Source organism: Arvicanthis niloticus, chromosome Y (assembly GCF_011762505.2).
Source record: "Arvicanthis niloticus isolate mArvNil1 chromosome Y, mArvNil1.pat.X, whole genome shotgun sequence".
NCBI classification, from domain to species: domain Eukaryota; kingdom Metazoa; phylum Chordata; class Mammalia; order Rodentia; family Muridae; genus Arvicanthis; species Arvicanthis niloticus.
Window position 1 is genome coordinate 9,830,173 of NC_133431.1, and position 27,788 is coordinate 9,857,960.

At 37.6% G+C, this 27,788-nt stretch overlaps 1 protein-coding gene across 1 annotated transcript in view; it reads right to left on the reverse strand.

Moving 5' to 3' along the window:
- Positions 1-1,673: 1,673 nt before the first annotated feature.
- LOC143437295 (uncharacterized) overlaps positions 1,674-27,788 on the reverse strand; it is a 56,632-nt gene continuing 30,517 nt past the window's right edge. The window contains exon 7 of the mRNA XM_076922104.1: positions 1,674-2,584. Within this exon, the coding sequence (XP_076778219.1) occupies positions 1,674-2,584 (911 nt within the window). The remainder of the gene's footprint in view (positions 2,585-27,788) is intronic.

Genomic DNA, 27,788 nt, shown 5'->3' on the forward strand with positions numbered 1-27,788 from the left:
CAAAGTTCAAACCACTCTTAGAACATATGTGTTCTACTAGCATGAGCCATGAAGTTCCACTTAATACATGTACAAATTCAAAGTCTAAAAATCCATATCACTTCCAACAAAAGCATGTCAGGTCTACCAGTAAGAATACTTAAGTTTGGGGTACCAACTTCAGTATCAAACAGAATTTCCATTGCTAAGAAGAGACACTGTGACCAAGGCAACTGTTTTAAAGGCAAATAGTTAATTGGGTCTGTCTTACACTTTCAAGTGTTTAGTTCATGACCAACATAGCAGGAAGAATGGCAGCATGCAGGCAGCCATGATGCTGAAGAAGAAGCTGAGGGTTCTGCATTTTCATGAGAGGGCAGTCAGGAAGAGACTGTCTTCCAGCCAGGTGGTAGAAGAGTCTGTATTTTACTGGCCAGAGCTCCAAAGACCAACACCCTAGGAGTTTACTTCCTTCAAAACAGTAACGTCTACTTCCGCAAGGCCAAATATACTAACATTGTCACTTCTTAGGGACAAGCCTATTCAAATCACCACAGTTTATTCCTACTACAAATCCTTTCATGCATTTAAATACCATTAGGACATGCAGATGCTTTACCACATTGATTACTCTCAGAAGGTTTCTCTCTAGTATGTGTTGATTTTTGCATTCAGAGAATACTGTGGCATGTAAAGGACTTTCCAACTTGAGTACATTCACAAGATTTCTGTCCAATTTGTGGTCTTTTATGTCTTTGGAGACTACAGTGATAGGCACAGGCTTCTCCACATTTGTCACATTCATAAGGTTTCTCTAAAAAGTGTGTTACTGAAAGTATTTGGAGAGTACATTGTCATGAAAAAACTTTACCTCATTCATGGCATTCTTGCAGTTTCTTTACAGTATGTGTTATTTTATGTATCAGGAGATGCCTGGACATGCAAGGGCTTAGCACCTTGATGACACTGAGTCACTCTCTTGAATGTGTTCTATTATGTAGTCGCAGATAAAAGTGAATTGTCAGTTTTTCCACAGTGATTACATTAATGAGGCTTCTCTCCAGTGTGATTTCTTTGTATGTGTGTAAAGAACTCTGACATGCAAAGGCTTTAACACATTGTTAATATTCAAGCAGGTTTCTCTCTGGTATATGATCTCTTCTGTCACTGCAGATGACTATGACCTGCAAATGTTTTACAACACTGATTATATTCATGAGGTTTCTCTCCTGTACCTGTTCTGTAAAGAAGATGCTAAAGTTGTGAAAAGGTGTTACCACGTTGATCACATTCATGAGGTTTCATCCAATATGGGATCTTTTATGTTTTTAAGACTAGTGGGCCATGCAAAGGCTTTAGCACAATGATTACATTCATAGTTCTGTCCAATATTGGTTCTTTTATGTTTTGGGGGAAAATCTTTATGGAAAGGCTTTTACCACAATGATCACATTCTTTGGTTTCTTTCCAATATGGGTTCTTTTATGCTTTTGGAAACAAAAACTTTGTGAAAATGCTTTCACTATATGAATTATATTCATACACTTTCTCTCCAGTATGTGACCATTTATGTCTTTGGAACCTTTTCATTTATAAATGGTTTTTTCACATTGATTACATAATTAAGATTTCTCTCTGGTATGAGTTCTTTCATGGATTTGGAGATGACTTTGTTCTGTAATTTAACACATTGATTACATTACATTAGGTTTCTTTCCATTATGTGTTCTTTTATGTCTTTGAAGATGACTGTGACTTGAAAAGGACTTATCACATTGATTACATTCATGAGGTCTCTCTCCTGTATGTGTTCTCATATGACAATTGAGACTACTGTGACGGGAAAAGGTTTTATCACATTGATTATATTCATAAGGTTTCTCTCCAGTATGTGTTCTTTTATGTCTTTGGAGACTACTGTGACATGAAAAGGCTTTACTACATTGATTACATTCATGGGGTTTCTCTCCAGTATGTGTTCTTTCATGGATTTGGAGATGACTTTGTTGTGTAAAGGCTTTACCACATTGATTACATTTATAAGGTTTCTCTCCAATATGTGTTCTTTTATGTATTTGGAGATTACTGTTACTTGAAAAGGCTTTTCCACATTGATTACATTCATAAGGTTTCTCTCCAGTATGTGTTCTTTTGTGGATTTGGAGATGACTTTGTTGTTTAAAGGCTTTACCACAGTGATTACATTTATAAGGTTTTTCTCCAGTATGTGTTCTTTTATGAATTTGGAGATTACTCTGACATAAAAAGGCTTTACTACATTGATTACATTCATAAGGTTTCTCTCCAGTATGTGTTCTTTTATGTATTTGGAGACTACTGTGACATGAAAAGGCTTTACCACATTGATTACATTCATGGGGTTTCTCTCCAGTATGTTTTCTTTCATGGATTTGGAGATGACTTTGTTGTGTAAAGGCTTTACCACATTGATTACATTTATAGGGTTTCTCTCCAGTATGTGTTCTTTCATGTGTTTGGAGACTACTGTGACATGAAAAGGCTTTAGCACATTGATTACATTCATAAGGTTTCTCTCCAGTATGTGTTCTTTTATGTCTTTGGAGATGACTGTGACATGAAAAGGCTTTACTACATTGGTTACATTCACATGGTTTCTGTCCAGTATGACTTCTTTCAAGCCTGCAACAATAATGGGCACATGTGAAAGCTTTACCACATTCATTAGCCTGATCAATCATTTTACCAATATGAATAAATTTTATAGTTGTTCTAATAATAAATAACGCAAAAATCTTAAGGTTTTATCACTTTGATGTTCAGGGTTGTACATGCTCACTGTGGGTTGATTTACCTCTTTGAAAATACCTGTGATGGTAAGAATATTTATTACCTGGCTCACATTTACAGAATCCTTTTTCTATATGAGATTTCTATATGATGTTTTTAACATGTCATAAGAAATATGGGATAACTCAGACCATTAAAACACTGATTGCATTCTTAGTTTTTCCTGTAGTGTGCATCACACCACAGCAGCACTGTGAACCAGTATGAACAGAAGAATTTACAACCTTCTAGTACCCATAGAGATTTTCTGCAGTGTGACATTGGGGATGTTCCCAGTAAAGTCAGAAAACCAGTTAATTGCAAACACTTATCATATTCAGAAAGTCTACCAAAGGCAGAATACTACATATCTTCTCATTGTTCTGAAGTAGATACAGGTACATTGTTCCTTTTAGTATCTGTATGCTCACATGGTTTCATCCATTCTGACAATTGATACACCCATTAAAAAAGAAGAAGAAATGAAAGGTTTGCACATTGAATTCACATGCATTGACGTTTTGTTCATTGTAGACAAGATTAATGTTTCTCCAGGACATCATTCTTGACTCACATAAAATGACCTCACAATAAACTTAAAAGTTTCACTACAAGAATATGAGTATCACCAATTTTATCATGGAGTATTTGCTTATTAGAAGGTTATGGATACATGTTTATCAATATTCTATGTGTAACATCTAAATATTGTGAAACTATAATAATAGATAGTTCCACTACATAGTTCTAATGGAGATACAAATCAAATAAAGGAATCACTTAATGCATTGTTTCCTCCTGTTCTTTCTTACAGACATGCCTTACAAACACAAATCAGATAACTGACATTGAGGTACATAGTTTTGGGAGAATATTATAATCATAGCTACAATAATAGGACTGATATTTTACACATTTGCTTTCCTTTAGAGCTTCCAGATCATGTTAAAATTTCCTCACAGGCATATTTGTATTAGCTTAAACATTAAAATTACCTTTCATGACTTCTAGAAGTTTGATGTAGCTGTTCTTCAGTATGATGGTCTTCCAAATTATATCCTGAAACCAAGGTACCAGAAAATGAATGATATGGTATTGAAATTAGGCAAAATTCAAGTTACTCTAAATTTTCACAGCAATGAACCTGATATATTCAACTCAATATTACTTGTTCTCTATTGAAATAAGAGATGATTATCAGTAACACAGAAACCTTATTCCATTATATTGAAAGTCAAAAGAAAATTCACAGTGTTACCAATAGCAGTGAGGTTCCAGTAGGTCTCCAGCATCACATCTTTGTAGAGATTTTTCTGGGAAGGATCCAGCAAATTCCACTCTTCCAAAGTGAAGTTCACATGCACATCATCATAAGTCACTGCATCCTAAAATATCCCATACATGTGAACAACACAAAGCCTGATAGTGACATCATTACAAAATAAATGTATGCTTCCTAGAAAATATAATCTTATAATTTAGGTGATTCTTCCACTTATTTGCTGACACACAAATTAGAATATAATCACCATATCAGTTTAGAAAAAAACTTGAAATATAAGGTTCACCCATGTTGCTTCTGAACCCTGAGAATAGGATATAGCCTTGCAACACAAATGGCAATTGAGAGGGAAATGCAGGGGGAAACAGATCAACTGTACTGAGCACACATGTGAAAAAAATGTGTGAACAATTACTAACTACAAATGTGATGGTCAAAGCTACATATATTTGCTCATGTCTTTAATCACAGAGGTACAGGCAGGTGTATGACATTGAGCTGGATGCCAGCTCGGTCTATGCAATGAGTTTCGGGACAGCAAAAGTTACATGTTAAGAACCTCACTCTGCTACAAAAATAAAGCAGGAAACAAAAATGATAGAATGAACTCACAGTTCTTTACTGAAGTTACTGCAAAGAATTATACATTCACTGCAGTTCTATATTAATCTTGCATAAACATAAAATGAACCAGTTTAAACAGCAACATTAATTAAATTTTACTAAAACAGTATGGACTTTTAAACAGTTAAAAATGGACAGATGAAAATATTAGTAATGTTTTTGTTTTGGGTTTTTTTTTTTTGTTTTTTTTGTTTTGTTTTTGTTTTTTTGTTTTGTTTTGTTTTGTTTTGTTTTTTCAAGACAGGGTTTCTCTGTGTAGCCCTGGCTGTCCTGGAACTCACTCTGTAGACCATGCTGGCCTCAAACTCAGAAATCTGCCTGCCTCTGCCTCCTGAGTGCTGGGATTCAAGGTGTCCACCACCACTGCCTGGCAACAATGACCCATCTTAACAGGAAGCCTTCCTACCCTTCAGTTGGGATTCCTGAGGGATTTGGGGTTCCAGTCCATGCACCAAGATGTTGTGTCCAAGTCACTGGCAAGCCAGAGACCACCAAGAACCTATTGCAATGCAAATACACAAAGGTCTGTACTATGAGCTAGGTAACAAGAATTCACACCAGTCAATCTCACATCAGGTCCAAACTGAGAGACCACATCTAGGGGTGCTGAGTATTTATTGTAGTTACAGCAAAATTGGGCATTAACAGACAGGTCAGCAGCTTATTTTTAGAAACGGCATGTCTGGCATTATTGACAAGAACACACCAGGGGACAAAACCTTCTGACAACTATCATGGGTAGGCTAACCTATTTTTCCTCTTTAAGATTTAATATATATCCTGCTGTTGTACCTTGACTGGCTGTTGATAAGTGGGTTTTGTCATAAGATGTCTGCTCAAGTGGAGTTTATGCAATCTCAAAAAACTGTGCATGCCTCCTAAAGATACTGCAGACCATCCCCACTTGCCCTTCCTTTCCGGCTTCATCCCTGTATCATAGCCCCCACTTGGGCAGACAGTTCCTGTTCACCCACATGCCATGCCTGAAAGGACACAAGGTAAACTTTCTATAGATCTACTACTATACTTCTTATCCCAAATGCAATTTGCACAATTTTACTGTACTAAACAACAGAAGCAGATTAACATCACTAATGACAAAGTCTCTTTGTAGATTACTATGTTCACTTCTTCCTGCCCACCTCTTCTCCCAGCTTTCAACATTAGCAATCATTCCCTCCTGAACATAACAAACAAAAGGTCAGTAAAAGAGGCAAGACTCAGCCAAGGCTCTCTGCAAATCTATACATTAAATAGTAACCCAGGAGCAAATCTCCAACCCAAACAAGACAAATCCAAAAACCACTACCTATATCAATAATCACTTTAAACACAGAGGCCTAGACAACACCATTGTAATATAATAAATAACAATCAGGAACATATGTCACCAAGAAATCCAAGGTATCCTATCACAGCAGGTCCTGAGAAATTAAAAAATGCAACAGATATGGTACAAAAGAGGTTGTTTGGGGGAAGGGATAGACATGCACAAGAGGACCTGCAGACAGGCAGACAGACAGAGAGCAGAGAGAATGAGAGCCCTGAGAGTAGAGAAAGAGAATAGAGAGGGGCATGTGCAGAGAACAGAGACAGGGAACAAACAGAAAGAGCTGTGTAGCTGGTGGTCCCTGTATATAAAGCACACCTGACAATAACAGCAGGTGATGGAGGCAGGGAATGACTTAAGTAGTTACTAAGTCCCTGAGAGCAGAGCATTGAAACTACTTGTACTCTGACAACTGCAGAAGCAAGGTTCACCCAGGGAACAGGAAAGAAGAGACTCAGACATTAAAGATGAATACAACAAAATGAATACATTGGTCAACAAAAATGTGGATTCTAAAAGTATCCTAACCCTAAACAACCAGGAATTCTGCAACATATGAGAAGGGAAAAACTGCAGATGATTGGAATAGAAGAAGAAGAATATCCGCCCAATGTCTAGAAAATATTTTCTTTTTTTTTTTAAACTATTTATTTATTATATGTAAGTACACTGTTGCTGTCTTCAGACACCCCATAAGAGGGCATCAGATCTCATTACAGATGGTTGTGAGCCACCATGTGGTTGCTGGGATTTGAACTCATGACCTCCGGAAGAGCAGTCAGTGCTCTTAACCACTGAGCCATCTCACCAGCCCTAGAAAATATTTTCAATGAAATCATAAAGAAAAAATTTCTAAACAAAAGAAGATGCCTGTTTATGTACAAGAAGCTTCCAAAAACACCCAACAGATTAGAGGGGAAAAGTCCCTTTACCTCATAATAATCAAACACGAAATGTAAAAAATAAAGCAATATAAAAATCTGCAATGAAAAAAAATAACAAAAACTAAACAAAACAAAAACAAGTAATGTATGAAAGTAGATCTGTTAGATTTATGCCTGTCTTCTTAAAAACAGGTTTTGTTTGTTTGTTTGTTTATTTTCAAGAGATTGTTTCTCTGTGTAGCCCTGGCTGTCTCTGTAGACCAAGCTGGGTTCAAACTCAGAAATCCGCCTGCCTCTGCCTCACAAGTGCTGGGATTAAAGACATGCACCACCACTGCTTGGCTATGCCTGTCATTGTAATGTATTCTATAAAAGACAAAAGGGATTGGACACATGCGCTGCAGAGGCAGAGAAACCACCTCTGTTTCTACAAGAAAGCAACTGGTCCAGATGTTTTAGGCAGATTCAGAATCAGCCATGACAGTGAAGGGACCCAGAGGTCACCTCCTGATCTAACACATGAGGGGTATCACCTGGGACCTCACAGGTGGTCACATCTGACTGATGCTTCCCATGCAGCCCCAGAGAGGACCCAGCACCCAAGCTCCCACTGCTCAGCAGCCTGCCCCTACCCATTGTGGGCAGTGATCCTGTGCTCACTATGACTCGATTTCAGAGATTCCCTGAGGTCTCCACACAGCACCCACAGCAGGGCTCAGAGCAGGACACAGAGAGCCACTTAACAGGAGCACAGGAACAGTGAACTTGCAGACTGGCATCCAGAACAATCTGCCTCCTTGTCTGCTTGGCAGGTCTGCTTGGAAGCATTGATTGGCCAGTGAGTCTTACTACTCCTCAAGGTTAAACTGTGCTTTTGAACATGAAAGACAGCATTCAAACAATGAAACAAAAGCAGACAATTAACACACGTGAGCAGCAAGCAACAAAATAAAAACAGAGAGTTGAGTTCAGGCTCACTTATTTCTTGCCACATTTTCATTAACATGAGTTACCTTTCTCGATGCAGCAGATTCCAGCGGTGATCACTTTCATTTCACTTCTGAATTTTTGCCAGATCCGTCTTTCAGCCAGGTCCCTCACTGGGTCTCTCTTCTTCTCTCCAAGTCCCAAGTCCTAAGTTCCTAGTCCTTAGTGCCTCCAAGTTCCAAGTTACTTCTTCCAAGTTCTCTTCCAAGTGCCTGCTACCGAATGCCTAATTCCTACTCCAAGTTGTACTCCAAGTTCTACTCTCTGAAGTGTCTGATCCTCTGCTGTCTGCTTCTGTCTTTTATATGTCTCACTTCTAAGCCACACCTCTAAGTCACACCTTTAATCATGCCCTTAGGTCTTGTCTCTAAATCTGATCTCTAGGTCACACCCTTAAGTTACACACCTTTAATCTCACATACCTTCAATCTCACACACCCAAGGAAAGTCCTGGGTGTTAGGAGCCATGCTGCATTTGCTGAAGTAGCTATACGCTCGCCATTAGAAGATGGCGCTGGCTTCCTGTTCCTGGTTCTTCTTGGCCTTGGTGTCTGCAGCTGTGCGCACGAGTAGGCGAGAATTTTCCCCGCTGATAGTACTATCAGTGGATATGTAAATGTGACCCCAGTCTGTAAGCCAATGAGGACAAATCATGTCTCTTTGATAGTATATAAGTCAGTACATTCTGGGGCTTGGGGTCCTTCCTTTGTTCTCCATCTTGCATCCTTCTAACTAAAAGAGCTGTAGCAATAAAAGACGCTGTCAGAAGAATCTTGAGTGTGACATGCTCCTTATAGGCAAGGTAGCGTGTCTCACCTGGGTATCTAAAGCAAGATGTTATCAGAGTGTGCTCAGCTGTTGCAGGCTACTGTAATACAAGTCTCATGTCAGGGTATATGGCTCAAGATGGCTGCAAAGCTGATAACCGCTTTCTGCTAATAGTCAGCTCCCAACAGAAATGGGACAAAAAATTAGTCAACCTGAATCTAACCCTCTGTATTGGTTAGCTTTGAGAAAGGTAATGAAAATGGGCAAGACAATTCAGTCAGCCTGAATTCAACTCTCTGTTTTGGTTTTGTTTGCTGCTCACATGTGTTAATTTTCTTCTTTTGTTCTTGGATGCTGTCTTTTTTGCTCGAAATAAAAGGAAGCATAAGTTAGAATCCAAAATACAACCAAAGGTTGATAATAATTTGTCAGAGCCAGATTGTGCTGACCAAGAGGAATAGGAAGTCAAATTTTATGAAGCTGAAATGCCCTCTCCCTATGTGTCTCCACCTCCAAGTGCTCCCCCAATGGAGACAATGGTTGTAGATACCAAAAAGGAGTTACAGGACAAAATTTCTACCGTTAAACAACTGATAGAGTTAGAAAAATGTATCAGGACTTAAGGAGAAGGAGCAATTTGCTTCTAGTGATAACCAGATGCAATATGAACCAGGTTTATATGCTCAAATTCAAAATGCAGCCATGAAGGCTTGGTGTAATCTTCCAGTAAAGGGAGACCCTGGTGCATCTTTAACAACAGTCAGGCAAGGGCCTGATGAGTGAATATCTGACTTTGTTTATTGATTAATGACAACAGCAGGATTTTTGGTAATGCAGAGGCAGGCATAGATTATGTGAAACAACTTGCATATGAAAATGCTAATCCTGCTTGCCAAGAGGACATTAGACCTTATAGGAAAAAGTCAGACCTTACCATGTATATCAGACTCTGTTCTGACATAAGTCCATTTTACCAACAGGGATTAGCTATGGCAGCTGCCATGCAAGGACAATCAGTAAGAGATTTTTTGGCAAGTAAAGACAGAAAGGCATGTTTTAAATGTGGCAAGCCTGGACACTTTGCAAAAGATTGCTAGGTAGAAAATGAGTTAAGCCAGAGAGAGAGCCTGAGCTCTGCCCACTTTGCAAATATGGAAGGGATTGGGTTAGTGATTGTACATCTTAGCAAGACACACAAGGTAACACCCTTTCCCATAATCAGGGAAACAGGAACAGGGGCCAGCTCCAGGCTTATGGAGTAGTCAGTGTCCTACTGGCAAACACCAATCCCTTTCTGAACTCAGTCGAGCAACACCAGGAAGCTCGGGACTGGACCTCAGTTCTTCCACCCACACAGTATTAACCCCAGAAATGGGACCTCAGGCCTTACCCATTGGAGTGTTTGGACCACTCTATCCAAATGTGTTTGGCCTGATAGTGGGAAGAAGCAGTGCTACTATGCAGGGACTACAAATTTTTTCTGGAGTTATAGATAATGATTGTCAAGGTGAGATTAAGGTAATGGCACAGGCAATTCAGAATATAGTCACCATTCCTACAGGAAAGAGGATAGCTCAACTATTGTTACTTCCATTGTACCCTACTAATCACAAATATAAGAATCCTAAAAGAGGGGATCAAGGCTTTGGTTCCTCTGATGCATACTGGGTACAGCCTATAGTTAAACAAAAACCTATGATGACAATTTGGCTGGATGGAAAGGCATTCCAAAGTTTGGTTGACGCAAGAGCTGATTTAACTATTCTAAAACAAAGTGATTGGCCTGCCACCTTGCCTCTTACCCCAACCTTAACCAATTTAAGGGGTATTGGCCAAAGTCAAAACACACTACAAAGCTCTAAGGTACTTTTGTGGAAAGATAAAGAAGGAAATACAGGAAATATACAACCCTATGTCATCTCAGGCCTTCTCATTAATCTCTGGGGCAGATACATGTTATCCCAATTGGGATTGATTATGCGCAGCCCTAATGAAGTAATCACTGCTCAAATGATAAACTCTGGATTTTCCCCCAGGGAAAGGATTAGTAAAAAGTGAAGAAGAGATTATCTAACTTGGGTCAGGCCGGGCAGTGGTGGCACACGCCTTTAATCCCAGCACTTTAGAGGCAGAGGCAGGCAGATTTCTGAGTTCAAGACCAGCCTGGTCTACAGAGTGAGTTCCAGGTTAGCCAGGGCTACCACGTCCTCTTTCTGAAGGAAATACCAAGGCAGAAATAGCTACTCGTATAGCTGCAGTGACTTTATCAAATCAGAAATCTAATTTGGATCAGGCCATAAAGGCTCATGAGTTACATCACCTTAATTCTAAAACTTTAAAAGGTATGTTTAAAATTACCATAGAACAAGATAGACAAATTGTCAAACAATGTCCATCATGTGTTAAACTTTTACCAGTTCCTCATTTGGGTGTAAATCCAAAGGGACTGATACCAAACAGTATCTGGCAAAAGGATGTTACTCATTATAATGAATTTGGCAAGCAAAGATATATACATGTATGTGTAGATTCGTACAGTGGTTTCATTTATGCAACATTACAAACTGGAGAAGCAAGCAAGCATGTGATTGCTCATATGCTGGCTACAATCGCTGTATTGGGTGTGCCTAAACAGATAAAAACTGACAATGGCCCAGGTTATACAAGCTCCAGTTTCCACCAATTTTGTGAAAGATTGGGAATACTACATAAAACGGGTATTCCATATAATCCACAGAGCCAAGGTATGGTAGAAAGGGCACATCAAACCATTAAATGTCAATTTGAAAAAAATTAAAAAGGGGGGATGGTACCCTACCAAGGGATCCCCCCCAGAAATATCCTTCATCATGCACTCTTTATTTTTAATTTTTAAACTTTGGATTCTGAAGGAAAATCGGCTGCAGATAGATTCTGGCACCCTGATACCAAAAAGAATTTTGCAACAGTCCTCTGGAAAGACCCATTAACTGGAACCTGGAATGGGCCAGATCCAGTGCTTATCTGGGGACCAGGTTCTGTTTGCATATATTCCCAAACTGCAGATGCTGCAGGTTGGCTGCCAGAGACACTGATTAAACAAATAGACAACAATAACAAATCCAGGGAGGAGAAACACCCTGAAAAGCATATTTTTTCTTCACAGGAAACATGAAGATGCTTTACAATTGCCTTCAAACTGGAACAGATCAAAGAGTAAACCTGACTTGGGAAGTTATCAGTGCTGAAGGAGACATCACCACCTGAATCTCCAGGTGGCTCTAGATTCCCTGACTTATGATTTAGTGGGGAACTAGATTGATTTAGATTTAGAGGGAATTTAGATTGTTTAGACCCAGGAGAAAACCCACTACCACAGTTGCTATAGTTGTTTTATGGTTTGAGATTGACTAGAGCAGGAACAGGGATTTCCTTAGTTTTCTTTAGATCAAAGCTATGATCAGTTTTGTATTTCTATTGATTTAGATTCTGATATAAGACTTTTATAAACAGAATAGAAGAGGCTTACACTTTTTACTCCTCTGGTAGAGGGAGTTATATGTTGCCCTTTAAAAGGAGTGTTGCTGTCATACTAACTATTCAGGTGTTGTTAAGTCTCTTGTCTTTTGGGTCCATGCGGTTCAACAAACTGATGGCTTTTGTATGAGATGCTATTCAAATGAAACCCACACAGGTCCATTATTACAGGCTGGAAGTAAGGGATTGTAAAACCTCTGTCATCAAGACTAATGAGGTATATCCCATAACTTACACACTAAGCTGGATAGTCAGTGACGGGTAAGAGAGCATACCGAGACCCTTGCTCCTAAAAGAAAGGAGGCCTCACCATCCTAAGACAGGAGCTCAACTAATGGCTGTTGAGTATCCAAGGATGGGAAAGGGAGCCTGGTGTCCTTTGCTCCAACCTAGGACAGGCACGGTTTCTGTAAATTTTCCCAGCCTTCTCATTTGAAAAAAAAATTTAAAAATGGGGACCTGTTGGGGGCCAACTTTTAGCAGAAAGCATCTATCAGCTTTGCAGCCACCTTGAGCCATATACCCTGACATGAGACTTGGATTACAATAGCCTACAACAGCTGAGCACACTCTGATAACATCTTGCTTTAGATACCCAGGACTTTCCTTGGGTGTGTGAGATTAAAGGTGTGTGACTTAAGAATATGACTTAGAAGTATAGAGATCAGAGTTAGAGACAAGACCTAAGGGCATGATTAAAGGTGTAACTTAGAGGCGTGGCTTAGAAGTAAGACATATAAAAGGCAGAGACAGAACAGATCAGAATCAGACACATCAGACATGAGGTAGAAGACACTTGGCTCCAGACAGAATCAGACACAGCAGACAGAGGAGGCAGAGAAGGAGACACTTAGAGGAAGAGAGACTGAAGAATAAATGGGGTTGAATCACATCCTGTCTGGTCTCCATTCTTCGAGACTGTCCTCACCCTTGCTCTTGCTTGAACCCTGACCTGCAGACTGGAGCAGCAGCTTGGGCCTGGATACAGTGGCCGCCCAAACGTGGGTCGGCCCGGGCCTCAACATTTTGCCTGGAATGCGATGTTTTTTGGCCGCCCCAACGTGGGGCTAGTGTGGACCTCAATATCTGCAATGTATTCTACAAACAGTACATTTCCTTCACAATATGATGGTTACTGATTTTATATTAAGACCAGATGCTCATGGTAACAGTCACTGTTTAATGAAATATATTTTAAGAGCTTAGATGGCTTAAAGGATTAAGCATGTCTCATCAAAGAATTAAAACAAAAGTGAAGATTTCAAGAATGCAGCAAGAGAGGGGATAGCACTTATCATCAATCCCAGTCTAGCTAAGGAAAGAGGGATGAATGTAAATATCCATAATCTCCATGCCATATTAAATATGTAGTTGGGAAGAAAGAGATCTAACCACAATGACAGGGACATGCATTTGTCAGTGAGGCATACAGTTTCTAGAATGAAAATATTACTTCATGCAAACAGTATTTGCATGAGGAATTGTGTGCTCTGGTGCCTATGGGTAGATATAGACAAAGGGAACAACTCTCAAAGCAAACGAAGTACATAATGTGTTTCATGACCTGGCATCAATACTACCTGTCTTTGAAGAGAGGTAACTATGGGGAGGAGGATACCAGGCTGTCACCAGGTAACTGTGAGGTAGAGTTTTAGACAGAATGCTAAAACATTAACGTTAAAGAGGGATTTTAGGAAACAAGAGTCTAGTTTTTTGGCTTCATGCTGGGCTCAGGGAAACTGCAGCTTCCTTCCACCAGATGACAGGTATCAATCAACCTTGGAGAAAAGCCAGAATCATAAGGGAAACCCAGTTGAGCACTATTGGTAGCCAGCACATCTTCATTAGTGAAAAAGTGGAGAAAAACAATAGTTGTATTAGTACAGATTCTGTAGATAAACACATCTAAAATCATAGAGAGAATGAATCTATGTATGTAGAAAGGGGATTTAATAGAATGCCATAATAAAGGTTGTTGGACAAGGTAAATTAGAAAAACAAGAGCTGGTTGACTTCATGCTTCAGGACATTACACCTGATCTCCAGTGTATACCGGGATTCTGAAGAAATAAGTACTTACTAATACCAGTTTTAAAACACAAATAAACAAACAAATCACCTTTGTTTTATAAAAAAAGTAGGGCAAGTACAAAAACCAAAAACACCCTGTTCAATGTCCTTTATATATGTTGGTTTTCAAAAGCATCTATAGCCCAGATTAAAGGTGGTTCTGAAAAATCTCAAAAGATCAAGATTAATAAAGTTTTTCTCACTTCAAAAGTTGTAATTAAGAAATATGCCCCACAGCAAGCAGGGTTTGAATTAGGGTTAGGGGATTAGACAATCATTGTTAGGATTAGGATAAGGGTTGTAGAATTAGGTTTAGGCGGTTAGGAAATTAAGAGGTGAGGGTTAGGATAGGATTAGGCTCAGGGTTAAGGTTAAGGTGGCCTCCATTATTATTGATGGTCCCACTGAGTCAATATTATCCCTATTACATGAAGAAAAAATATCAGGCCTACATGGCATTCATTTTATATCTGAATTATTTGTTTTATTCTTATTCTGATAGATTTTCTCTTACTTATAGAAAGGCTTCTCAAAAGAACCTAAAAGTTTTTCCAGCCATTTGCCTCTAAATCTAGCATACTAACAAAGGAAGCAAAGACTTTGATATTCACAGAACCCCACAGATAATCAAAGGATAATTTTCCAAGAGCCAGACAGCCTGCTACCAGCAAAGAACATTTATGCTACCCTACGATGGGTCTCACTGTCAGCTATTGCTGCAGTTAATTTTCCTCTGGGATAAAATGCCTTTCAGTATTCTTCACTCTAGACATATCTGGTTTGCTTTCTGCCCAACTTAAAAATATACTTACTAAGATTTTATGTGACGTTTTCACTTGACAATGAAAATTTGGAAACAGGAATCCCAGACAAGAAATAGACACAAATTCATGGTTTATAAAACCTGACTTTTTATTAATTACATGTAATATATATATATTACATGTAATATATATATATTTATATATATTAATATATAATTACATATATAATATATATATTACATATATAATTACATATATATATTACATGTAATATATATATATATATGAATGACATGGTTTGTTATTCACATGATGTACTTAATAGCAAATGAATTACAAGTAAATTAAACTTGTTCACTTGACCCTAGTTCAATTTGTTTGTAATGAAAATCAACTTAAAAATTGATATGTAAGGACAAAATTGTATTTAATCATATATCTTCACAGGTACAATCAATATAAAATGATAATATGGGTCTGAATCTTTCCTTGGAATAGGTAACATGTTTTAAAGAGTTTACTACTCCTAGACCAGAAGATGTTATTAATATTAGACATTCTCCTCACTCATACAAGACTAACACATCTATGACTTTATTATGATATACACATATTTTAAATTTTATGCAGGCATAAATATGTTAATAAATTAAAAGATATTTATGTCTAGTAAAACCTCTTTAAAAACAGATAAATATACAAAGATAGGCAGATCCAGCACAGAGTTTATCTTATCTTCTAAATTAAACCACAACCATTTTCATACCTTCAGCTTTGTTGAATTAAAATAATCACAGCAGGGCTTTTTAATTGTTACTAAGCCTCTATCAAAACAAAACCAAACAAAAACCCATGGCATGGCTGGCCAGTATTTGTACAACTTGGAAGGGGAATAACTGTGTACGTAATGTAAATTTGTCTCCAGATATACTGAGTAAAGTATTTTTATTTATTTTTATTTTTTTATTTTTTATTTTTATTTATTTATTTTTTTTGGTTTTTCGAGACAGGGTTTCTCTGTGTATCCCTGACTGTCCTGGAACTCACTATGTAGACCAGGCTGGCCTCGAACTCAGAAATCCGCCTGCCTCTGCCTCCCAAGTGCTGGGATTAAAGGCATGCGCCACCACCTCAGTATTTTTAATGTGACTGATTGCAGGATGTCTACAGTCTCATAAGGAACAATTTGTCAGTTTTCTGTATGTAAAACCACTTATCTCATTGTTATCATAGGATGAACTATGATAATTTTTAAATTCGGTGCCAATGAGAACTTAGAAAGAGGAGATATAAATTGCTTACTTCCTACTCCTGAATAAATATTTTCACAAAAGATTGTGAATTTTTTCTGTTAAGCCTATTGTACCTTATGGTATTAACATTTATAAAATGTTAAAATTACCTAAATGGCTTTAATAAAAGAGTTATATATAGATTACGATGGAAATTTTCCAAATGAGAAGAAAAGAAAGCATACAAAGCCGATGGAATTTCTGAAGAAATAAATGAAGTATTTTAGGCACTTAGATCATAAATGTTTTGGGAAATACTTATGGGATTAAAGTATTTGTCTTCAGATCAACATTTATGACAAACTGTGTATAATCTAAGTTTTGTTCTATCCTATGTCCTGTCTACATTGATGAGAGTCAGAATACAGGGATGATTCTCTCAGAGCTTCTATGGGAAGTCACACTCAGTCCAAGCAAGGATATGGAGTAATGTTCACAACGAGGGAAAAAAAAAGACAAAGGAAAGCTTGAATATACAGAGATTCTTCAGAAGATCAAGTGATGACCTAGACAAGAAATTTCAATAGACCTTAACAGAAGATCAACAGAAGTTGATTTTGCTAAATGTGGAATTTTAAGCCGGCATGTATGACTATGATCACTTTCAAAATGCAGTGTGACTCTTTAGCAAGTGAAGGGACAAGAGTCCTCAAAAATTATGTTTGATCTTGTGAAATGTTACTTAGAAAATAAATTCTTACTCCTGATTCTCTTTGTCATATATAGATGCATCTCAATATCCCAGATGAAAGAAAAGTCCCTGGAATACTTCAGCATGGCAGGGTCTATATACAGCTGAGAAAAACTAACAACCTTATTAAATACTGAGGTCAAATCTAAAACCTATACTTAGCAAATATGAAAGACCATCTCATTATGAAAGAGAACTTCTCAATAATAGATTGTGTTCGTTGTTACACTAACTATGCATGCTTCCTGATTTAAATGATCACAGGAGTTTCTACCGTCAAGTGCACAGATTTATAGAATTATTATCCTATGTCATGCCATTGAACTTCAACTCTCTTTTCTTATAATGCAGCAGATACATGTGCTTCATGTGCACAAGGAATCCAGAATGCAACTTGTGTGCTAAGTTTAAGCAGCTCTGCAAAAAGATATTTATTAGATAAGGACAGCCACCTGTGTTCAGGGACATTATCCAGACAAAGTCAGGCAGAGAAATGGAAGCCCTGCTGATAAAGGGAGCCCTGCATTTTGAGCTGAGTTCCACTGAGACTTGTGGCCTGCAACATTCACACAGGTTTTCCAAAACCTTGATTCCTGAAATCATGGATCTTGGCTGTGAGAGAAACTGTATCAAATACTGGAAGATGAGTCAAAATACATACAGCCTAGGACCCTGCCCAGCTCTCCAGGTGGCTGTCCCATAACCAGCTGTGTAAAAATGTCTTCTAAAGGTCATTCTATTTTACTATTAGTTCAGCAGCTTTATGGCAACAAGGAATATGGTATTAATGGTAATCAATACCATTAGAATCCATGACAATTGGCCCACTGTCTCACTTCTCTGCTGTGAAATGAGTTCCTTGTTCAGAAGCAATACTGTGTGGAATGCGGTTGTGGTGAATAAGGCACTCAGTATGTCCATGGATCATGGATTTGGCAGAAGCAATATGTGCATGAAAGTCAAAATCATAAGCAGAATATGTATCTATTCCAGGAAGGAGAAAGCTTTGTCCTTTGCCCAACAGAAAAGATCTGATGTAGTCAACCTGCCAACAAGTCACTGGCTGGTCAGCCCAGGATATAGTTCCATATCTAGGGCTCCGTTTTGGTCTCTACTGCTGGTAGATCAGGAACTCACCAGCAGATGTGGCCATGTCACGCTTGGTGAGAGGACGACACTACTGTTGTATCCATGAATAAACCCCACTGTGACCACCATGGCCACTATGTTCATGGTCCCATTGGAAAATGACAGATATAGCTAAGGACACAACTGAGTTCCTGTAGAATAGATCACCCTAACTACTTGGTTACTGAGTGTATACTAAGCTGAATTTACCTTTTGATCAGCATTTACATGGCACACTATTGATTACTGAATATCATGACTATTGATCACTTTTCATTATTGACTAGTATTGATTATTGGCCATTGATTAGTATTGATTATTGATTAACATGATGATTAATCATTATTCCATCACCGTCATCCATCTGCCTCTGCCTCCCGAATGCTGGGATTAAAAGTGTTCGCCATCAGTTATTGATCATTATTGGTTATCAATTAGTATTAATAATTGTGGATTGTCATCTATTGATTATTTATCAGCATTGATTATTGATCGTTATGCCATCACAAACTTCCCCCTGCAAGTCAGGCACCTAGCATTAATTTCCAAGTTGCCTCTCCCCAGCAAAACCCAAGCCTAGCTCCACTCTCTAGGCTAATCCCAACAACCACTAATGCAGAGGGGAGGTGAAGTTAACTTTATGATGTGACTCCCAACACCAGCCAATTATGTTAAAGGCCACAGCAGCTTTCCAATTAGATGCTTGCACACATACTTTCTACTTGCCTTTCCCCGATAGACATTTGGATCTCCACCACCACCAGCAAAACAGTCTTGGCTGGTGCTGGTGCATTGGGGATGGTGGCAACCTAGCTCAAATAGAATAAGGACCCTGCAGGGAGTTGCATCAGATCAGCTCCTGTGTGTGTCTTTTTGGGATCACTAACATTTCCCTGGCACGACATCTTCAATTTCTACTAAGATGGAATAGCAAGTCAAAATAATTTCTTTCAAGGGAAGATGGTTGGATAGAGCTGATGGTAGAGCCTTGCTCCAATATTCAAAATCTATGATTCACACTAAACACCTGCAAAAGTCTTCAAACAACATTCTTTGCAGCACTGAGCAGCAGAGAAAGGATTGGGTGCTCAAAGAAATTTTCAGTTACAAACAGAGGCAAGCCTCAGCTACAGGCAACATTCCTATGAACAAAAATAAATAATAAGCAGGAGTTTGAAAAAGTGGAAAAAACTTTTAAAAAAAAGATTTATTTATTTTATGTATAAGTACAATGTAGCTGTCTTCAGACACACCAGAAGAGGGCATTGGATCCCATTAAAGATGGTTGTGAGCCACCATGTGGTTGCTGGGAATTGAACTCAGGAACTCTGGAAGAGCAGTCAATGCTCTTAACCACTGAGCCATCTCTCCAGCCCAGAAAGAAATTCTTAATGACTTTGGATTGAAGGGGAATGAGAACCGACAAGAGAGAATAGCAGTGTTGCATTTGAAATCAATAATTGACTTTTAAAACAAATATATGTACAATGAATTTGGTAACATTCCTTGTGTTTCTATTTTGTGGAATAGTCCAAGGTGTATTGATCTTAGCTCTTCTTTGAAGGTCTGGTAGAATTCTGCACTAATACTACCTAGTCCTTGCCTTCTCTTGGACAGGAGGTTTATAGTGCCTGCTTTGATTTCCTAAGTGGTTATACTACAGTTTAGATAATTTACCTGATCTTGATTTAAGTTTATGGTATCTGTCCAGAAAATTATCCTTTTCTCTGGCTACACATTTCATCTAGATTTTCCAGTTTATAGAAAGAAATAAAGATTTTTAAAAATTTCCCCAGTTTCTCTTGTTATGTCTCCCTTTTCATTTCTGATTTTGTTAATATGGATATTGTCTCTGAGCCCTCTAGTTAGTCAGGCTAAGGGCTTTTTTTTTATCTAATTGATTTTGTCAAAGTACCAGCTCTTGGTTTTGTTGAGTCTGTGCACTGTCCTCTTTGTAATTGGTTTATTTCTGCCCTGAGTTTGATTATTTCCTACTGTCTATGTCTCTTAGGTGTGTTTGATTCTTTTTGTTCTAACACTTTCTGGTGTGCTGTTAAGTTGCTTGTGTAGGATCTCTCTGGTATGTTTATGAGGGCACTTAGTGCTATGAATTTTTCTCTTACCACTGCTTTCATGTGTTCCATAAGTCTGGGTATGCTGTGTCTTCATTCTCATTGAATTCTGGAAAGTCTTTTATTTCTTTATTTTTTCCCCAAGCAAGTTATCATTGTGTAGAAATTTGTTCAGTATGTGGCCTTCTGATGTTTTTGTTATTACTGAAGTCTAGATTCGTCTAGTGATTTGATAGGATGCATGAGAATATTCCAGTCATCTTGTATCTGTTGAGGCTTGATTTGTGACAGATTTTATGGTCAATTTTGGAGAAGATACCATGAGTTTCTGAGAATATATATATATATATATATATATATATATATATATATATATTCCAGCAGGACACTAAACAGGGGTCTGGAGAGATAACCTGAAAGAGAGCAGGCAGATCAGGGGGTAGCAGGCAAAAATGCAAAGAATGGCGACCTGTCTATAGCCTGATCAGAATGACAATTTTACTTTTTCACTCAGAGGTTATATACCCAAAAAGGCAGGATGTGGGGAAGGGGATGACACAGGAGCTCAGGAGTTCAGGGGGAGTACAGATATCTTCCAGAACAGTGTGTCTGGCTGCTACATGCAATGTTACCTTCTGTGATCGGTAACATGACACACACACCTACAGCCAATGATCTCAATCATTGAGATTGTCTCAATCATCTGACCTGACTTAATACTGAAAGTGCATTGGACATATCTCCAAAGTTGGAAATTCAATATTCCTTGGATTATGCTAAAGTTCCCAAATTATATACCTATCAATCTAGTTTGTCTTCATTCACCTGACATGAATAAATACATGCTGGTAAATTAGAAAATTATTACCATGTCACCATCAGGTCTTTTTTTTTGTAATGGAGACTCCAGGGTTAGTGATTGGAAGTGATGTTATTAAAACCATCATTTCAACAAAGTAACTTATTTAAAAAGTGCTTCTTTTGCCTCCCTGTCCAATTTAAGGAGAAAAAACAACCATGGCATTAATCTAACATTGGGTTAAATGTAAGCTGAATACTTCTAGGAATCTATCATGGAGCCTATGGTGGGTCCCACCATAAATTTTATTGTGTGGACACAAACTATTGTATATCAAGTACATTGACATAAAATGGACCTTTTCACTTCCAGAAGTTATAGCCACATTCCATTCCATGATGTTGGTACACGATTATGTAATAAGGAGTAACATTTATCATCCTCTGGTGAATGAGTGTGAGCCCATTTATGTTGCCAAAGAAGGTCTTAAATATTCCAACATAGCTGAAGTACAAGAAAAAGGCTTTGAAACCAACAATATGAAGATAATAGCAGTCCTTAAAGTGGAAATGACTCAATCATTTAATGAAATTCAGGAAAACACAAACAATTGGAGGAAATCAATAAATACCTCAAAGACAGGCAGGAAAACACAAACAAAAAGTGGAGGAAATGAACAAATCTTATAAAATAAAGCCAAGAAAAGCAAACCAAGAGTAGAAGGAAACAAAACTGTTGAATACTCAAAAGTATAAATAGAAGCAATATCAAAAGCACAAAGTGAAGGAATGATAGAAACAAAACTTTAGGACTGCAAAAAGAAACTACTGAGGCAAAATTCACAAACAGAATACAGACATGGAAGACAAATCTCAAGCACTGAAGATATAATAGATGGGATGGAAATATCACAAAAAAGAAAATATTAAATCTAAACCTTACTGACATAAAATATCTAGAAAATCTAGGACATTGTGAAAAGAAAAAAACATAAGGATACTAGGACCAGAGAAAGAATATTAGATCAAATTCTCAGAAAATATTGATGACAAAATCTTAGAAGAAAAATTTTCTAACATAAGGAGGGAGGAGCCTATCACAGTAAAAGAATCATCAAAACACCAAACAGAATGGACCCTAAAATGAAGTCTCCTGTATAATAATCAAAACACTCAGTGAAAAGAAAGAATACTAAAAGCTGCAAAGGTCAAAAGCCAAGAAACATATAAATGAAGATCTACTAAAATTGCAGATGACCTCTCACTGGAGTCTGTAAATGTTGGAAGGGCTTGGACATATATGCTGCAGAAACTACAGATGCCCAGATTATTATATGTAGAAAAAAATTAATTGCTATTAATGGAAAAATAAGATAGTTTATGCTAAAGTCAAATAAACAATATCTATCTACACACACAAACTTACACCAAGTTATATACAAAGAAACCAACCCAAAGAAGTTAACAATACACATGAAAACACAGGTAGTAAATAAAGTTGTATTATCTGCAAAAGAAAGGGAAACACAAAAATACCCCAACACCAGCACCAGCAGCAGCAGCAGCAGCAACAACAACAACAACAAAATACAAAGAGTTAATTAACAATCACTGTTCATTGACTCTCTCAGTATCAATGACCACAGTTCACCAATAAAAAGACAAAGGCTATCTGAATAGATATTAGTAAAAATCTATCCTTCAATTGCAGACAAGAAACATAGCTCAACATCAAGAATAGGCATTAATTCAAGGTAAAGAAATGTAAAAAGACATTTCAAGCAAATGGACCAAAGGAGCAAGCTGGTGTGGTCATTTTAAAATGTAGCAAAATAGATATTAAACAAAATTAATCAAAAGAATTGGAGAAAAACACTACAAATTATAATCACCAAAGATGCCATTTTAAGTTTTAACATTTATGCCTTAAACACATGGTCACCAACCTTTGTAAAAGAAAGTGTTTTAAACCTAAAATCACATAACACTCATTCACTTGTATTCCAAGATTTAAATACCCCATTCTCACCAGTAGAAAATTCTCCAGACACCCCCCACAAAAGAGAAATATTCCAGCTAACTGACAACTTGAACATGAGTCCAGCTGATACTTAGAAAACATTCTACTGAAATATAGGAGAATATGCCTTCTGCTCAGCACCTCATGAAACTTACTTATAAACAGAACACATATTCAGACACAGTTCCAACCTCAATACATACAAGCAAATTGAAATAACACCTTGAATCCTATCAGAACACCATGGATTACAGCTGGACATCAACAAAACAAGAAAGAACACAAAGCTTAAAAATTCATGGAAGCTGAACACTTCACTATGAATTATAAATAGCTTAAGACAAACATAGACAAAAAAATTAGAGACTTTCTAGAATTTAATGCAAATGAATGTGCAACATGCAGAATCTTATGGAACACAAAGAAAATGAGTGTGGTGATAAGAAGAAAGTTCATAGCACAAAGTGCCTACATGAAAAACCTAGAGAGCTCTCATACTGGCAATTTAGCAGCATGCTTTACATTCTATAGCAGAAAAAAGTAAGCAATAAAAAAATAGATTAGACATCAGTTAATTATCAACTTGGGGGCTGAAATCAACACAATAGAAAGAGAAGAATGCAAAGAATTAATGAAACATCGAGTTGCTTCTTTGAGCCTTTTATTAGACAAGCTAGTCAAACCCTTATTAAAAGATGGAGAATATCCAAATTAATGAAATCTAAAATGAAAATGTGTACAAAATAACAGACAATGAAGAAATCTAAAGGATGGTAATGACATAGTTTTAAAAAGCCTCAACTCCATCTAACTGGAATTTCCAAAAATAATGTAAAATTTCCTCAAAAGGTTCCTCTTACCAAAGTTAAATCAAACTAAGAGAAACAACTCAAACTGCCTAAGCATCTAGAAAAAGAGAAGTCATTACAAGTCTGCCAACAAAAAGAGCCCAGGGCCATGAATTTTAGGGTAGAATCCTACCAGACTTTCAAAGACAAATTTATGAGAATACTCCTCAAAGTATTCAACTATATACAAAAAGAAAAAACTTTAGGCAATTTGTTTTGTGAACCCATGGTTACTCAAATATTCAGTCAAGATAAAGACTCAGTAACAAATGAGAATTATAGACCAATTTTTCCTTAAAAGCAAATATGTAACAATATTTAATAAAAACAGAAAAAATAAAATAAAAACCACGCCAAAAGAACATTCACCATGATCAATGAGGTAGGCTTTGTTCAAGAGGTGCAGGGATGGTTCAACATAATGTGATTAAAGTGTAAAAAAAACGTTGTAATCTCTTAGATGATGAAAAAATCTCTGACAATATTTAACCCCACTATATGATAGAGTTCTTGGAGTGATTAAGGATACAAGGGACATACCTAAACATAATAATGTCACTTTACTGCAAACATATAGCCGATGTTAAATTGTGGAGAAAAATTCTTATTAATTCCACTAATTCACAAAGAAAAGAAGGTGATCCATTCTCTCCATATCTATTCAAAATACTATCTAAAATTTTACTGTTAACTAGTCCTATACTGAAATTACAATTTAATGTTAACTAGTCTTTTACTGCAATTTACAATTTAATGTTAACTAGTTCTATATGGCAATTTATAATTTAATATTGACTAGCCCTGTATGGAAATTTACACTTTCATGTTAACTAGTCCTATATTTCAAGTCCTGTATTGCAATTTACAATGTAATGTTATATAAGTTATCATTACATTGTAAATTTAAGGAGGAAGTAATAATTTCTTTATCTGCAGATGATATGATAGTAAGCACAAGTCAACTAAAACTTCCCAAAGGCAATTCCCAGAGCTGGTAAACAATTTCAGCAAAGTTGTTGGATACACGATTAACTAAAAAAGAAGAAGAAAAACCAGTGGGCTTTGTATGTACAAATGAGTTTACCAGTACAAACAAAATACAGAGACATCATAAAGTTTGAACTGGTGGTTGACGCTTGTCAATTTTTTTTCCACATTATGATAACCTTGAGTAACTCAATGTATGTTGGGTAAGATCATACAAATTATTTGTAGTCACAGATTACTTTTGATATTATTGAAGGTGCTCAAAGATTATTGTAATATACAAAGACTTTAATAGATTGATTACTTACTAAAGAGTTTAGTCTTCTATAAAGATATCAGAAAGTTCAAGACTTTAACACATTGACCATGTTTATGGGGTTTTTCTGGCATTATGACTTTTTCTCATGGTTTCTAGGATGACTGTCATATACAAAGGCTTTACCACATTGCTTATTCACAGCGTTTCTCTCCAGGATGTGTTCTTCTATGTTCATAGATGACTGTGTTGTGAAAAGGTTTTATCTCATTGATTACATTTGTAAGATATGTCTTCAATATGTGTAGTCAAATATGTCTATAATACACAAATGTTGGGAAGAAGCAAAGGAAACTTGCCCTAAGGACTGCTTTTTTGTTACTAACCTCCATTTAATCATAAATTCAAACTAAGTTTTAGGTCATAGGGGACCTGTGTACTTAAGAATATCTGAGCGGCTTTCATCATTCATGTTTTGTTCCCTAAAACATAACAACTGCTCCTAACCATGATTTCTGTTATTCATGTTTCATTCCTAAAAATATAATGCATGTTCCTAACCACAAAAGAACAAATGGCTGTGATAGTGTAGACCACACAATCCACATTCTGTATCATTTGACATAGAGGAAAACAAAAAATCAAATGTGATTGGGAGAAAAATATAGCTGTAACTTGGCACAGGACTTTGTGGTTTTGACTTTTGGAAGCTATTTAACTTTCTGGCTCGTGGTGGGGCCGAGGCTGGGGTATTGCAGCTAAGTTTCTGAGTGTAATTTTGTGGCCCTGATTTATTAGCAGTGATTTGATTACAATGAATTTTTATGATTTGCCTTGTCCTGTGGTTGAGTTGTGTTGGATCTCAGTGGACAATATGATGTAAAGGCTTTAGCACAGTATGTAACCACTGTCCTACATGAATAGTTTCATAATGATGAAGACTACAGAGGTGTGCAAAGTCTTCATTACTGAACGTGTCCATTAAGACTCTGTGGGTGTGTCCTGAGTCACAGAGGGTGTGTTTAAGACTCACAGGCGTGTCCTGAGACACAGGGTGCATGTTTAGCACTCAGGAGGAAAGTCCAGAGTCACAGGGGGCATGCTTAATACTCAGGGGCATGTCCTGAGTCACAGGAGGCATGCATAAGACTCAGGGGGCTGTGTCCTGAGACACAGGGGGCATGCTTAGACTCCAGCACATATTCTTTCCTGATAATGAAGACTAGAGAATTGTGCAAACACTTGACCATATTAAATACACTCACAGGGTTCCTGTCTTAGTGTTTCCATAGCTATGAAGAGAAATCATGAACAAGTCAACTCCTATAAAAGCAACAGTTTAATTGGGACTGGCTTACAGTTTCAGAGATTTATACCTATTTTGTCATAGCAGGAAGCAAGGCAGGCATGAAAGAAAACATGATGCTTGGGAAGGAGCTGACAGTTCTGCATCTTGATCCAAAGGCATCCAGAAAGAGACTGTCTGCCAGGGAGCTAGTAGGAGGGCCCATTCTGCAGCGTCTGGAACTTCAAAGCCTTCAGTGATGCACTTCCTCCAAGGCCCTATCTTATAACTTCCTCCCACTCCCTGAGCCAAGCATATTTATACTACCATATTTTACTGCCTGCCCCCCTTATGATTGTGTATACACATGATTGTACGGAGACCATAGTTAAAAATAGTATAATATAAAATATGTGAGGTTCAAATTAAAAAGTCCCTATCATCTATAGAAGTCTCATAAATGTTAAAATTCCAAAGTTCAAAGTCTCTTCTGAAATCATTTCAATCATGTAACCATGATCCCCTATACTTTCAAAAAATAGCACATAATATCCATCCAAATTTACAAGACATAGGTCATCATTCCTAATCACCATTTTGAAGAAATACTGTGCCAAAAGAAGACCAAAAGCCAGCAAGGAAATCTCCAAACTCTGCATCTCCATGTCTGATGCCAAAGAATTCTTCAGATCTCCAACTCCTTCCTGACCTGCTCACTGCAGCACAATTCTTCCTCTATGGCTGATTATATTTCCTGAATGTAGTTTTCCTGAGAAGGTATCCCACAGCTCAGGAATCTAAAACTCTTGGGGTCTCCAAAGTAACTTCAAAATTAGCTTCTTGTTCCAGTATCTGGGATCCACAGATGATCTTCTGTGCTCCTCAAAAGAAGCTGGGTCTCTCTCCAGCTCTTCCCTCTGTAGTACACTAGGTTCTGCTTGACTCCACTCAACTGCTGCTGCTGTTATTTCTGCTCATCCCACAGGACTGACATCTTCAACATGCTGGGTTCTTCTGTGACAAACAGACTTCACTGCATTCCTCTCATGCTCCCTTCATGGTGCCAAGCCTTATCTGCACTGCAAGAAACATCCATGCCTTAAAACCTGTGCCACCTGGGTGAGTCTTACCCAGGACTGAGTCAAGCTGCACCACAAGGGACAACCTTGGCTACCTCTGGAATACAACTTCTTCCTCCTCTTTGAAAACACCAGAAGATGTCACCTCAGTGATGCTTGTTCCTTCTTCATCCCCACTAATTTTTAACTACAGCCAACCAGCATCAATTGTCTCAGTAGTCCCTTCTAGTCTTGCCTCTAAAACCAGAGCCACATGGACAAAACAGCTGAGTTCCTCTGCTTGCTGGGGCTGGAACATGGCCCCTTCGATTACATCATC